This window comes from Littorina saxatilis, linkage group LG1 (genome assembly GCF_037325665.1).
Source record: "Littorina saxatilis isolate snail1 linkage group LG1, US_GU_Lsax_2.0, whole genome shotgun sequence".
Classification (NCBI taxonomy): Eukaryota; Metazoa; Mollusca; class Gastropoda; order Littorinimorpha; family Littorinidae; genus Littorina; species Littorina saxatilis.
This window is the reverse complement of record NC_090245.1, coordinates 17,262,483-17,276,183: the sequence shown is the minus strand read 5'-3', so window position 1 is coordinate 17,276,183 and position 13,701 is coordinate 17,262,483. Positions and strand designations below refer to the sequence as shown.

Genomic DNA, 13,701 nt, shown 5'->3' with positions numbered 1-13,701 from the left:
AAATTCCCTCAGAATGCATGAACAATTCCGTTACCTCAGATCATCACCAGGAAAAATTCCTCCGCATCCAATATATCAGGACTTTAGATATCAGATACCGACTTTATGTAATGCGCTTCAAAATCATATTCGCAAAGAGAGACTGAGAGAGAGAGAGAGAGAGAGAGAGAGAGAGAGAGAGAGAGAGAGAGAGAGAGAGAGAGAGAGCTGGACACGAAGAAGGGAAGCTACAATCGCCCCAGGCCATATATACTATTTGTTTCCTGAGCCTGGACCATTGAGACGGTTACCTCATAGATCTGTTCATTCTTCAGTTTGTCGGTGTCAAAAGTCCACACAACCGTTCTTTGTTCCGTTCCCGTACCTACCAAGGGCTGCTGCCACAACAATGGAACGCTGCGCAAACGGCCGTTCATGAGAGTGACTGCTGTAACAGCAAAACTTGTGTGAAACATAAGTAATCAATTTATCCACTTGACTATATTCACAACAGGAACCTATCACTCTGCTTTGCATGTTTTTATGCCTACGGATTTTCAAATACTCTGCAACACATGTAACCCAAATTCAACATGTGCCCGTACAATACCGCTGCTTTTATGAAAACATTGCTTCGGCCATGTTGATTTTAGCGACAAGGTGGCCGCGTTTGAGTTTGAGCGAATTAATGTCCTCCTTGGTGGCGTGAAGGAGGGCTAGTTTGCTGTCAAAGCCCTCTTCAGAAAGTTCCTCCGCCACCGTGCTGGGGAGCTGCGCAGACCATTTGTCGAACCGAAAAGGATCTCCGCTGGATTCCATTCTAAGAGCTTGTGAAGAGCGCTGCTGCGACGCGGGCGCAGGTAAAAAGCCAAGTGAGCGGCCCACTGCTGGTCAGTCAAACATGCCTGACATCAGCTCACAATTTAAGACACAAATGCACCATAAAAGCATGCAGACCGAGGGGTTGTGACTGGTGGTACCCACCAGCCACAGGCACAGTAAAAAGAGAGTTTAAATTATATTTATACTAAATAACACTTTAATCAACCAATTTTCTTGTTGGAATTGTAAATCGCTTTGAGCTGTAAATCATGACTTGCGTTATAGAAAAGTGTTTTCTTTTCTATTTTTCATTGTTAGGTGGATTTCAGCGTTTTAGTACAAGCAGTGGCGAGCCGGCAAAGACTCACTCAATTTGTGTGTGCGCTTGAAAGCGCGCGCGTGTTTGTGTGTGTCAATGTGTGTGTGTGTGTGTGTGTGTGAGAGAGTAAGTGTGTGTGCAGGGCCGGACCCAGGGGGGGGTTCCAGGGGTTCCGGAACCCCACCCCTGGAAAAAGCATGTACCTTGCTTCGAGTGGTTTTTTTTTATTACTAGTTTTAGCACCAAAACAATGCTGCTCTTAACCCTCAAAACAAGGCCCAGAATGCACCAGATTGCACAGATTTTAACCGTTTTTGAGTCACTTGAGAAAAAGTGACTCTATGTAATCGGTCAGTGTTAGTCTGTCCGGCCGGCCGTCCGGCCGGCCGTCCGTAGACACCACCTTAACGTTGGACTTTTCTCGGAAACTATCAAAGCGATCGGGCTCATATTTTGTTTAGTCGTGACCTCCAATGACCTCTACACTTTAACGATGGTTTCGTTGACCTTTGACCTTTTTCAAGGTCACAGGTCAGCGTCAAAGGAAAAATTAGACATTTTATATCTTTGACAAAGTTCATCGGATGTGATTGAAACTTTGTAGGATTATTCTTTACATCAAAGTATTTACATCTGTAGCCTTTTACGAACGTTATCAGAAAAACAAGGGAGATAACTAGCCTTTTCTGTTCGGCAACACACAACTTAACGTTGGGCTTTTCTCGGAAACTATAAAAGTGACCGGGCTCAAATTTTATGTGAACGTGACTCATTGTGTTGTGAATAGCAATTTCTTCCTGTCCATCTGATGCCTCATATAATATTCAGAACTGCGAAAGTGACTCGATCGAGCGTTTGCTCTTCTTGTTCAAAAATTTTCCGGGGGAGCATGCCCCCGGACCCCCCTAGTTCGCGCGCCTGCTTCGCCACTTTGCTGATTTGCCCCCCCAAAAAAGGAGGAACCCCCCCCTTACAACTCATTTGGTCCTGCCCTGTGTGTGTGTGTGTGTGTGTGTGTGTGTGTGTGTGTGTGTGTGTGTGTGTGTGTGTGTGTGTGTGATCAAAAGTTGACGAGGGAGGGGGGGTGGTTGGTGGGTTGGGATTGCGCCGGGGCACTAAGGACACTAATTGTTTGTAGTGCGATTCAGGCAAAACTACGGGACAGATGTTTATGTAACCTTGCAAACAAGTGTTCTGACCCCCACCCCTTCACCCGCATTCAAACACTTGGGTCAGTGCTCTTCCAACTGACCTCCTAGGCTCACAAATGATTTGTATCTTCACCTTTTTTCAGCCAAGATATGGGGTGGGGCGGGAAACATTTTTGAGTAAGAAAAAAGGAAACGCTTTAAAAAAAAAATTGTTAAAGGTATTGTGAACAGTGAACTTATCTGTATTCAAATGTGGTTTAATTTGTGATGACATTTTGTGTTATAACGTTTTTACCACTAAATTAAAACAGTCTGGTTTTCTTCGCGTTTTCGATGTACACTCTTGATATATAAATACTGACACTCCTCTTACAAACTGTTTGATCCACCCTGGTGTGTGTGTGTGTGTATGTGTGTGTGTGTGCGTGTGTGTGTGTGTGTGTGTGTGTGTGTGTGTGTGTTTGTGATTAGTGGGGTGGGCGGGTGGTGGAGGGGGGTGGTATTGGATCGGGGGGGGGGGGGGGGGGAGGGGTTGGCAGGGGGTATCGGTGCACTAAAGGCACCAAGTGTTTGGGTGTTTGTGTTTGTATTGCGATTCAGAGAAAACTACTATACAGATTTTTATGAAACTCTGCACACTTCTCCCTACCACCTGACCTACTGGGCTCCCACATGAACGTTTTCATCAATTTTTGTCAGTCAAGATATGGGGGTGGGGGTGGTGCGGGGATAATTGTGGAGTAAGCAATTTTGAAACACGTTATGGTTTTCTTAGGTATTGCAACGGTATATAGTGAAGTTAGCTGTGTTCAAATTTGTTTATGATCTGTCGAGCCAATTTTGTGTTACAGCGTTTTTGAGTGATAATTGTTGTGTACGCTCTCGCCAATCCTGGATAATTTTCGGCATGCACATTGATAAGTACCGTATTATAATAAAGTGATACTCTCCATTATTTTAACTACACAAAGTAATGTTTTATTGATCTTTTCTAAAGATAAAAATGTCAGTTACGATGACGTTACGAATTACAGTGTTTTCTGTAAGGTCATATGTGTCCACCCGGTACCCCCCAAAACTGACAAAACTCTTATAAAAAAAAATGAATAAGAAAACAACGTTTTTTGTCTGTCTGCAGTTGTGGACATATAGCTTAGAGAAACATGTGCTCAAAATGTGTAATGGATTTCACGTGCGATTTTTTTTTCTTGGGTTGAGGAAAGGGGGTGGGGTGGGTGGGGTGGGTGTATGCCCCATGATCAGTCTCGGGCGCTCTGCGACCTCGATTTACACTATTGAATTCTAAAAACACCCCCCTTACAAACTAACTGATCTACCCTGGTGTATATATATATATAATATATAGAGAATGGTTTGCTTCTTAGTTGGATTACCATGGGTTGACAACTCTCGCCATCAGTACCACCTGACCACTGATGAGACACAATAGTGTCGAAACACGTGTCTGGTCTAGGTACAAATACAATGGTCCTCCTCAGGACTAGATTACCTTGCGATACGTCCCCCACAAAGGGACTTTGCTCTGTAAATCTCGGTCCCCCTTGAGGAGGGTCTGATGCTCCCAATAGGCTGTCTGTGAAGGGATACTTATTTCTTTCTCTATCTCTGCTAAGAGATTTTAACAAATCTCGGAAGAAAGTCTCTGCTGACTTTCAATTGTTTCTTTCACAATTTCTGATGTTTTATATATATATGTGTGTGTGTGTGTGTGTGTGTGGTGTGCGATTCATAGAAATTTACTGGACAGATCTTCATGAAACTTTGCACACAAATGTTCCGACCCCCAACCCTTCACCCTGATTCAAACTCATGTATCACAAGTCCAGCGCTCTACCAACTGACCTACAGCGCTCCCAAATTATTTCTTTTTATCATTTTTGTCAGTCAAGATAATGGGGGTGGGGTTGGTACGGGAATAATTGTGAAGCAGACAATAAGGCAACAACTTATTTTGTTTACAGGTATTGTATATGTATACAGTGAACTTAGCTGTGTTCAAGTTTAGTTATGTTTCTGTCGAGCGAATTTTTTTTAAATACGTTTTTACTACTAAAGGAGTTATAATTTAATGTGTACACCCTCGAGAAACCTCGATCATTTTCTGAAAATGCACGTTGATAAGTACCGTTTTATGATAAAGTACACAAACTAATGTTTCATTTATCATTTGTAGAGCTAAATATGTCAGTTGGGATCATGTTAAGAATCGCAGTGTTTTTCGCAAAATCGTACTTGACAACCCCCAGTAAAAAAATTCTAAAAAAAAAGTTAATACGTCAACCTCTTTTTTTCTTTGCACAGATGTGTCCATATTGCTTAGAGGAACCTGTGCACAAAATGTGTAATGTTTCTTTCACGCGATTTGAACACACAAGTAACCCCTTAAGAATCGCAGTGTTTTTCGCAAAATCGTACTTGACAACCCCCGGTAAAAAAATTCTACAAAAAAATTAATACGTCGACCACCTTTTTTCTTTGCACAGATGTGTCCATATTGCTTAGAGGAACCTGTGCACAAAATGTGTAATGTTTCTTTCACGCGAATTTTTTTTAAATACGTTTTTACTACTAAAGGAGTGATAATTTTATGTGTACGCCCTCGATAAACCTCGATCATTTTCTGAAAATGCACGTTGATAAGTACCGTTTTATGATAAAGTTATACTCTCCATTCATTTATATACACAAACTAATGTCTCATTTATTATTTGTAGAGCTAAATATGTCAGTTGGGATCATGTTAAAAATCGCAGTGTTTTTCGCAAAATCGTACTTGACAACCCCCAGTAAAAAAATTCTAAAAAAAAAGTTAATACGTCAACCTCTTTTTTTCTTTGCACAGATGTGTCCATATTGCTTAGAGGAACCTGTGCACAAAATGTGTAATGTTTCTTTCACGCGATTTGAACACACAAGTAACCCCTTAAGAATCGCAGTGTTTTTCGCAAAATCGTACTTGACAACCCCCAGTAAAAAAATTCTAAAAAAAAAGTTAATACGTCAACCTCTTTTTTTCTTTGCACAGATGTGTCCATATTGCTTAGAGGAACCTGTGCACAAAATGTGTAATGTTTCTTTCACGCGATTTGAACACACAAGTAACCCCTTAAGAATCGCAGTGTTTTTCGCAAAATCGTACTTGACAACCCCCGGTAAAAAAATTCTAAAAAAAAAATGAATACGTCGACCCCCTTTTTTCTTTGCACAGATGTGTCCATATTGCTTAGAGGAACCTGTGCACAAAATGTGTAATGTTTCTTTCACGCGAATTTTTTTTAAATACGTTTTTACTACTAAAGGAGTGATACTTTTATGTGTACGCCCTCGATAAACCTCGATCATTTTCTGAAAATGCACGTTGATAAGTACCGTTTTATGATAAAGTTATACTCTCCATTCATTTATATACACAAACTAATGTCTCATTTAATATTTGTAGAGCTAAATATGTCAGTTGGGATCATGTTAAAAATCGCAGTGTTTTTCGCAAAATCGTACTTGACAACCCCCAGTAAAAAAATTCTAAAAAAAAAGTTAATACGTCGACCCCCTTTTTTCTTTGCACAGATGTGTCCATATTGCTTAAAGGAACCTGTGCACAAAATGTGTAATGTTTCTTTCACGCGATTTGAACACACAAGTAACCCCTTAAGGGGTTATTAGTGCGTTCAAACCGCAGCTTAAATCCATTACACATTTTCTGCTTAGGTTCCTCTAAGCAATATGAACACATCTGTGCAAAGAAAAAACGGGGTTATCGTACTTTTCGGGTTACAAGGCGCTACAGCGCATAAGGCGCACCCCCCTCTTTTTAAACAAAATTGTAATCCAGTCACCCATTGGGCGCAGGGGGCCGATAGGGCGCACCAAAATTAAAAAAGTATACCGGTAACAAACGGTTGAAGAATGAAAATAAGCCGCACATCAAAGGAAGAATACAGAGTGGAAATATGTGTGCTCTGTGTGTGCGGGGAGATCAAAGGCAGGTCCATTGTGATAGCTGGGTTGCCTTGTTTAGACACTGACCTTCTTCCCAGGGGTCAATGACCCAGTTTTTGCTATGAGAGGTGGTTCCCCTGTCATAGACCTGTTAGCTGAAACATGCATTATCACAAGTTGTTTGACTGGTACTCAGGCGGTCTCTTTGATTTTTTTCGTATTTCATACACGGATTAGGCGCTTCGTTATACAAGACGCAGGGGTCAAACTCGAGGAAAAAAGTCGCGCCTTATGACCCGGAAAGTACGGTACCTTATTAACTTTTTTTTTACAATTTTTTGACTCACATGCGAAGCAAAAGTGAGTCTATGTACTCACCCGAGTCGTCCGTCCGTCCGTCCGTCCGTCCGTCCGTCCGTCCGTCCGGACGTCCGTCCGTCCGGAAAACTTTAACGTTGGATATTTCTTGGACACTATTCAGTCTATCAGTACCAAATTTGGCAAGATGGTGTATGATGACAAGGCCCCAAAAAACATACATAGCATCTTGACCTTGCTTCAAGGTCAAGGTCGCAGGGGCCATAAATGTTGCCTAAAAAACAGCTATTTTTCATATTTTTCCCATTTTCTCTGAAGTTTTTGAGATTCAATACCTCACCTATATATGATATATAGGGCAAAGTAAGCCCCATCTTTTGATACCAGTTTGGTTTACCTTGCTTCAAGGTCAAGGTCACAGGAGCTCTTCAAAGTTGGATTGTATACATATTTTGAAGTGACCTTGACCCTGAACTATGGAAGATAACCGTTTCAAACTTAAAAATTATGTGGGGCACATGTTATGCTTTCATCATGAGACACATTTGGTCACATATGATCAAGGTCAAGGTCACTTTGACCCTTATGAAATGTGACCAAAATAAGGTAGTGAACCACTAAAAGTGACCATATCTCATGGTAGAAAGAGCCAATAAGCACCATTGTACTTCCTATGTCTTGAATTAACAGCTTTGTGTTGCATGACCTTGGATGACCTTGACCTTGGGTCAAGGTCACATGTATTTTGGTAGGAAAAATGTGTAAAGCATGTGAGTCGTATGGGCTTTGCCCTTCTTGTTTTACTGTGGGTGGTCAAATATGATTTTGGGAAAAAACACTGTGATTCTTAACGTGATCCTAACTGACATATTTAGCTTTACAAATGATAAATAAAACATTACTTTGTGTAGATAAATGAGTGGAGAGTATCACTTTATCATAATATGTTACTTATGTGCATTTTCACTGATATCAAGAAGTATCTTAGTTTTAGCATTTTTGTTCATTGTCATTTGTTTGTATATTTCGTTGCGAGTCCAGTATATTAGGTATTACTCTTAGTGCAAATTGGGCACCCCCTGGCAAATGCACACTGGACCGTGCGTATACGCCGTCGCAATCAAGGCAAGTAACTCTATGAGTATAAACATTAACAAGAACCGCAACTTGAATACACTCAGAACACCTTAACTCATTGTTTCCCTGGTACGTATATATCCGTGCCCACTCATATGGCCCTATCTGACCAGGTACGGATATATCCGCTCAGACTGTTAGCTTCAGTCGCTTCCTGCAACGTCGATCAAGCGCCTGCATTCCAGCGTGTTGATAAACAGCTGCTACACAGTTACTACAATTCTGAGTGACCTTTCTTTTCTTCTTTATTTGGTGTTTAACGTCGTTTTCAACCACGAAGGTTATATCGCGACGGGGAAAGGGTGGGAGATGGGATAGAGCCACTTGTTAATTGTTTCTTGTTCACAAAAGCACTAATCAAAAAATTGCTCCAGGGGCTTGCAACGTAGTACAATATATGACCTTACTGGGAGAATGCAAGTTTCCAGTACAAAGGACTTAACATTTTTTTACATACTGCTTGACTAAAATCTTTACAAACATTGACTATATTCTATACAAGAAACACTTAACAAGGGTAAAAGGAGAAACAGAATCCGTTAGTCGCCTCTTACGACATGCTGGGGAGCATCGGGTAAATTCTTCCCCCTAACCCGCGGGGGGTCCGAGTAACCTGCTGCAGCACAGCTGGTCTCGGCTAAAAAAAACTTGGTCAACATAGGTGGGGTACAAAGTGTTTAAAAGGAGGAAGTGTTAAAATAGGGGTACATTTTCAGAGGTTGTGTGAACTGTCTGAGAAAACGGGGTCTTAAAAAGGAGGAAGTCTTAATTTGGTGGGTCTTAATGGGGGGGTTCGTTCCCCTGTATGCTGCTGCTTATAGTGTCTACTTTAAACAAACAAAAATTTAATTTTAAAAATAAAAAAAATTGTTAAGGATGTTGGGTGTTGCAGAAAGCCTTAGACCGAGAAGAAAGACACATTTCTGACAGTGATGGTGTTTTTGACTCACATGCGAAGCAAAAGTGAGTCTATGTACTCACCCAAGTCGTCCGTCCGTCCGTCCGTCCGTCCGGACGGACGTCCGGAAAACTTTAACGTTGGATATTTCTTGGACACTATTCAGTCTATCAGTACCAAATTTGGCAAGATGGTGTATGATGACAAGGCCCCAAAAAACATACATAGCATCTTGACCTTGCTTCAAGGTCAAGGTCGCAGGGGCCATAAATGTTGTCTAAAAAACAGCTATTTTTCCCATTTTTCCCATTTTCTCTGAAGTTTTTGAGATTGAATACCTCACCTATATATGATATATAGGGCAAAGTAAGCCCCATCTTTTGATACCAGTTTGGTTTACCTTGCTTCAAGGTCAAGGTCACAGGAGCTCTTCAAAGTTGGATTGTATACATATTTTGAAGTGACCTTGACCCTGAACTATGGAAGATAACTGTTTCAAACTTAAAAATTATGTGGGGCACATGTTATGCTTTCATCATGAGACACATTTGGTCACATATGATCAAGGTCAAGGTCACTTTGACCCTTATGAAATGTGACGAAAATAAGGTAGTGAACCACTAAAAGTGACCATATCTCAAGGTAGAAAGAGCCAATAAGCACCATTGTACTTCCTATGTCTTGAATTAACAGCTTTGTGTTGCATGACCTTGGATGACCTTGACCTTGGGTCAAGGTCACATGTATTTTGGTAGGAAAAATGTGTAAAGCAGTTCTTAGTGTTCTTAGACTGGGTGGCCGAGTGGTAACGCACTTGCGCTCGGAATCGAGAGGTTGCGTGTTCGACCCTGGGTCAGGCCGCTATTTTCTCCCCCCTTTCCTAACCTAGGTGGTGGGTTCAAGTGCTAGTCTTTCGGATGAGACGAAAAACCGAGGTCCCTTCGTGTACACTACATTGGGGTGTGCACGTTAAAGATCCCACGATTGACAAAAGGGTCTTTCCTGGCAAAATTGTATAGGCGTAGATAAAAATGTCCACCAAAATACCCGTGTGACCTGGAATAATAGGCCGTGAAAGGTGGATGCAGCGCCTAAAGGCAGTCGATCTACTGGCCGATGTGAATGCGTGATATATTGTGTACAAAATTCCATCTCACACGGCATTAATAGGTAACATGCGCCTTGAGTCGCCTTGTGTGGTGAGATACGTGCGCGATATAAATCCTCGTAAATAAATAAATAAAATAAATAAATAGTGTATGATGTCATTGCTAGGTTTAGTTATTTGACCTTGACCCTGAAGGTCAAGGTCATGTAAAGGTCAAGGTCAAGCATGTGAGTTGTATGGGCTTTGCCCTTCTTGTTTTTGTATTGTCTTGAATTGTTGATCATTAGCCAGTCAGTAATAGCCAACCACATTGAGAATGTGTTTACATGCAAAAAAATGAAGTGTAATAATTTAGAAACAAGTCGCGTAAGGCGAAATTACTACATTTAGTCAAGCTGTGGAACTCACAGAATGAAACTGAACGTAGTCCGCCGCTAGTGCAAAAGGCAGTGAAAGTGACGAGCCTGTTTGGCGCGGTAGCGATTACGCTGTGCTTCATAGCACGCTTTACTGTACCTCTCTTCGTTTTAACTTTCTGAGCGTGTTTTTAATCCAAACATATCATATCTATATGTTTTTGGAATCAGGAACCGACAAGGAATAAGATGAAATAGTTTTTGAATCGATTTCGGAAATTTAATTTTGATCATAATTTTTATATTTTTAATTTTTAGAGCTTGTTTTTAATCCAAATATAACATATGTATATGTTTTTGGAATCAGAAAATGACGAAAATCGTTTATTAAAAAAATAATTTTAATTACAAGTTTCCGATTTTTAATGACCAAACTCACTCATTAGTTTTTAAGCCACCAAGCTGAAATGCAATACCAAACCCCGGCCTTCGTCGAAGATTGCTTTGCCAAAATTTCAATCAATTTAATTGAAAAATGAGAGTGTGACAGTGCCGCCTCAACTTTTACAAAAAGCCGGATATGACGTCATCAAAGGTATTTATCGAAAAAAAGAAAAAAACGTCCGGGGATATCATACCCAGGAACTCTCATGTCAAATTTCATAAAGATCGACCCAGTAGTTTAGTCTGAATCGCTCTACACACACACACACAGACAGACAGACAGACAGACACACACACACACACACACACACACACACACACACACACACACACACACACACACACACACACACACACATACACCACGACCCTCGTCTCGATTCCCCCCTCTATGTTAAAACATTTAGTCAAAACTTGACTAAATGTAAAAAGAAAGAGTTAGAATTGATGGAATTTTCTGTATGACAGGCTTCACTGAATATTTGGATATGTGTCATGAAAATGAACATAAATCTTTGATTGACTTGAGTTGAATTGTACTGAAATAAATAATGAATAACTCTGGTGTCATTTTCTTGTACACAGTTCCTGTATCTACAGTGGTTGTCTACCTCAGAAACTATATTCACTCTGTGATCTGAATTAGAAGAAAATCCTGACAAAGAAAAGCAACAGGGATTTGTGGAATGCAGTTAACGTTTTGCTAATGCATTTGATTTTCTTTCAGCTTTTCCGTGGACTTCAAAGCAAGGATTCATTACACCCCTCTTGGAGCGCTGGCTGTATATCCCAGATGTTGAGAACTCACCTCCAAGCATTGTTCTGATGGGTAAGACAACAGGGCTAACACCTTTCCGGTTCACGCCGGAAATCCGGTTTTTGATAACTGTTAAAACAGGAAAATTCGGTTTCTTAAAACACAATTAAATTACATATTCTTACTCCGAATCACATATAAGCATTGACGTAGTCAGAGATGCTAAGGTCTGAAAATCGCTATCCGTCTAACAATTTTAAAGGGAAGCAACCCCACAACAAAAAGTGTAAGAGGAAGCGTAGCCATGTACGCTTGCCATGGGGGTTACCTCCCATTGGTGTGTACTACGTCACTACCGCTTCCCGAGCACGTGGTAGAACTCTACGACTTTTTCAGCTCAGAGGAGAAGGTCGCATTTTCTTTCGCTCTCGTGGCTGTCTGTTTACTGTCGCAGTCCCATCCGGTTCGGATCTAGGGCTGGCCTACGGGCCTTCGGGCTTCCGCCCGCAGTCCGTGCAACACCCGCTTCAGCATAGCGCCGCTGCTTCGGTTGCAATTCCGGCTCCGTCCGGAATTCCCGGTCCTCTTCCCGACGCTTTCTCTTGGACGTCGGCGAGTGCGGACCATGGACTGGCCTACGGGCATGCAGGCTTCCAGCCTCAGTTGGGCCAGCAGTCCCTCCACCCTTCCGAGGTGGGGACTGCTGGCTCCTCAGTTCCTGTGCCTTCGGTTTTCGATGCCTCTTCCTCTCACCCTCCTCTTAGTCAGGGGGCGAGGCGGGACGATTGCCGGCAGGGAGGGTTTCCGGCTTCCGATTTCCCTTCTCAGCGTTCTTTCACAGGCAACTACGGCTTCGACCCATGCAGACACGTTCTGGATTTCCGGCCAGACTCAAGGTAGCTCTTGAGGCTGCGGCCGAAGTTACTTCCAGATATTTTCCGGAAGGGGCCTCGTCTTCGGTGACTTCCTCTTCGGTCGCTCCGTCGGCGATGGCTGACTTCCGGTCTGAGAGAGAGGAGGCCTTCTACTTCCGTTTTGAGGAGTCTCCTTCGGTGGCTTTCCACCTCTCTCGCATTTTGGCCAAACCCGCTCCTTCCGGCAGCGGTCTGCCCCCAGTTCCGGTTCCGCTGCTGGTTGCCCATGGCTCAGCTCCGGAACAGGCACTTCCTTGGCTAGCCTCTCCTGCACAGGCTTCGACTTTCGTGCCCTCTGCGCAGAAGAAGCTTTCTTTGCCCAGAGTGTCTCGGAATTTGTTGTCGTCTTATGCCCTCCCGCGCTCACCTTTGCCCGTGTCGCCGGAGCTTCTCCCTCTTCTCGCTAAACCGCTGAAGAGGGACTCGGGTTTTTTGCTCTCTGAGCAGACTCTTTCCTCTTCGGAGGAGCTTGGACGACAACTGTTAGAACTGGCATCCATCTCCCAGACAATCCTCAGAGCGCTTTCTCGGGCTCTTAAGGAGTCCCTGGACCGCTTTACGATCAGTAAAGAGCAGGACTCCGAGGATGTGGCTACCCTCCTCTCCTCCCTTGCCAGGGTGAATGAGGAACAGATGAGGCTGTCCTCCCTACACTACGCCCACGCGGTCATGTGTAGGAGGGACTTGTTTCTCGCTCATTCCCAGTTCTCTGAGGAATCGACGAAAAACACCCTCCGGTCCTCACCCTTTGTTGACGGGTCTCTCTTCGGCCATCTGGCGCTCGACGCCAGAAAGCAGGAGATAGAGACCAATAGAGACCAGCAGTTCTCTACTGTCGCTTTACAGGGGTTAAAGCAGACCAAGCCGGCTCAGCCCAAGCAGTCTCAGCCCTCTGCTCAGGCCAAGCCGGCTTCCCAGAAGAGACCTCGTGCTCCTTCCAGAGGTTCGAACAAGAGGTCTTCGACGGGCAGGGGTAGGGGCGGCTCTCGCGGCAAGCCCCACCCGCAATGAAGCGCTCCCGATCTCGCCCCCCTCCCGTCTTCCACCTTGGTGATGGCGGGGGGCCCCTCCCGGGCGCTGTCTCATTGGCTGGCTTCTACGCACAGCCAATGGATAGTGGGAGTGGTGAGGTCGGGCTTCCGCTTACTTTGGCTGGAAGAGAAGGCCCCGCTTTCCAGGCGTCCTCCGGCTTGCAAGCCCTCCTTCTCACAAGAGGCAAGGGCTGTCCTCCAGGCAGAAGTTGCCTCTCTGCTAGATAAGGGCGCGGTGGAAGAGGTCTTCGACCACAGCTCGCCGGGGTTCTACGGGCGGCTTTTCGCCGTTCCCAAGGCCTCAGGAGCTTGGCGCCCCGTCCTGGATCTATCGTTTCTCAATACGTTCTTGAGAACGATACGATTCAAGATGGAGACGCCAGCCTCGGTCCGAGACGCTCTCCGCCCAGGAGACTGGGCGACCTCTATAGATCTGACGGATGCATATTTCCACATACTTGTGCATCCGGCCGACCGGAAATGGCTTCGTTTCCGGTGGGGCGATCA

The 13,701-nt window shown here is 43.6% G+C and overlaps 1 protein-coding gene across 3 annotated transcripts in view; it reads left to right on the top strand.

The window, feature by feature from the left end:
* LOC138963088 (piezo-type mechanosensitive ion channel component 2-like) overlaps positions 1-13,701 on the top strand; it is a 185,969-nt gene that overhangs the window by 93,504 nt on the left and 78,764 nt on the right. For all 3 annotated transcript variants that reach the window (XM_070335119.1, XM_070335110.1, XM_070335101.1), the window contains one exon: positions 11,220-11,321. In XM_070335119.1, the coding sequence (XP_070191220.1) occupies positions 11,220-11,321 (102 nt within the window). The remainder of the gene's footprint in view (positions 1-11,219; positions 11,322-13,701) is intronic.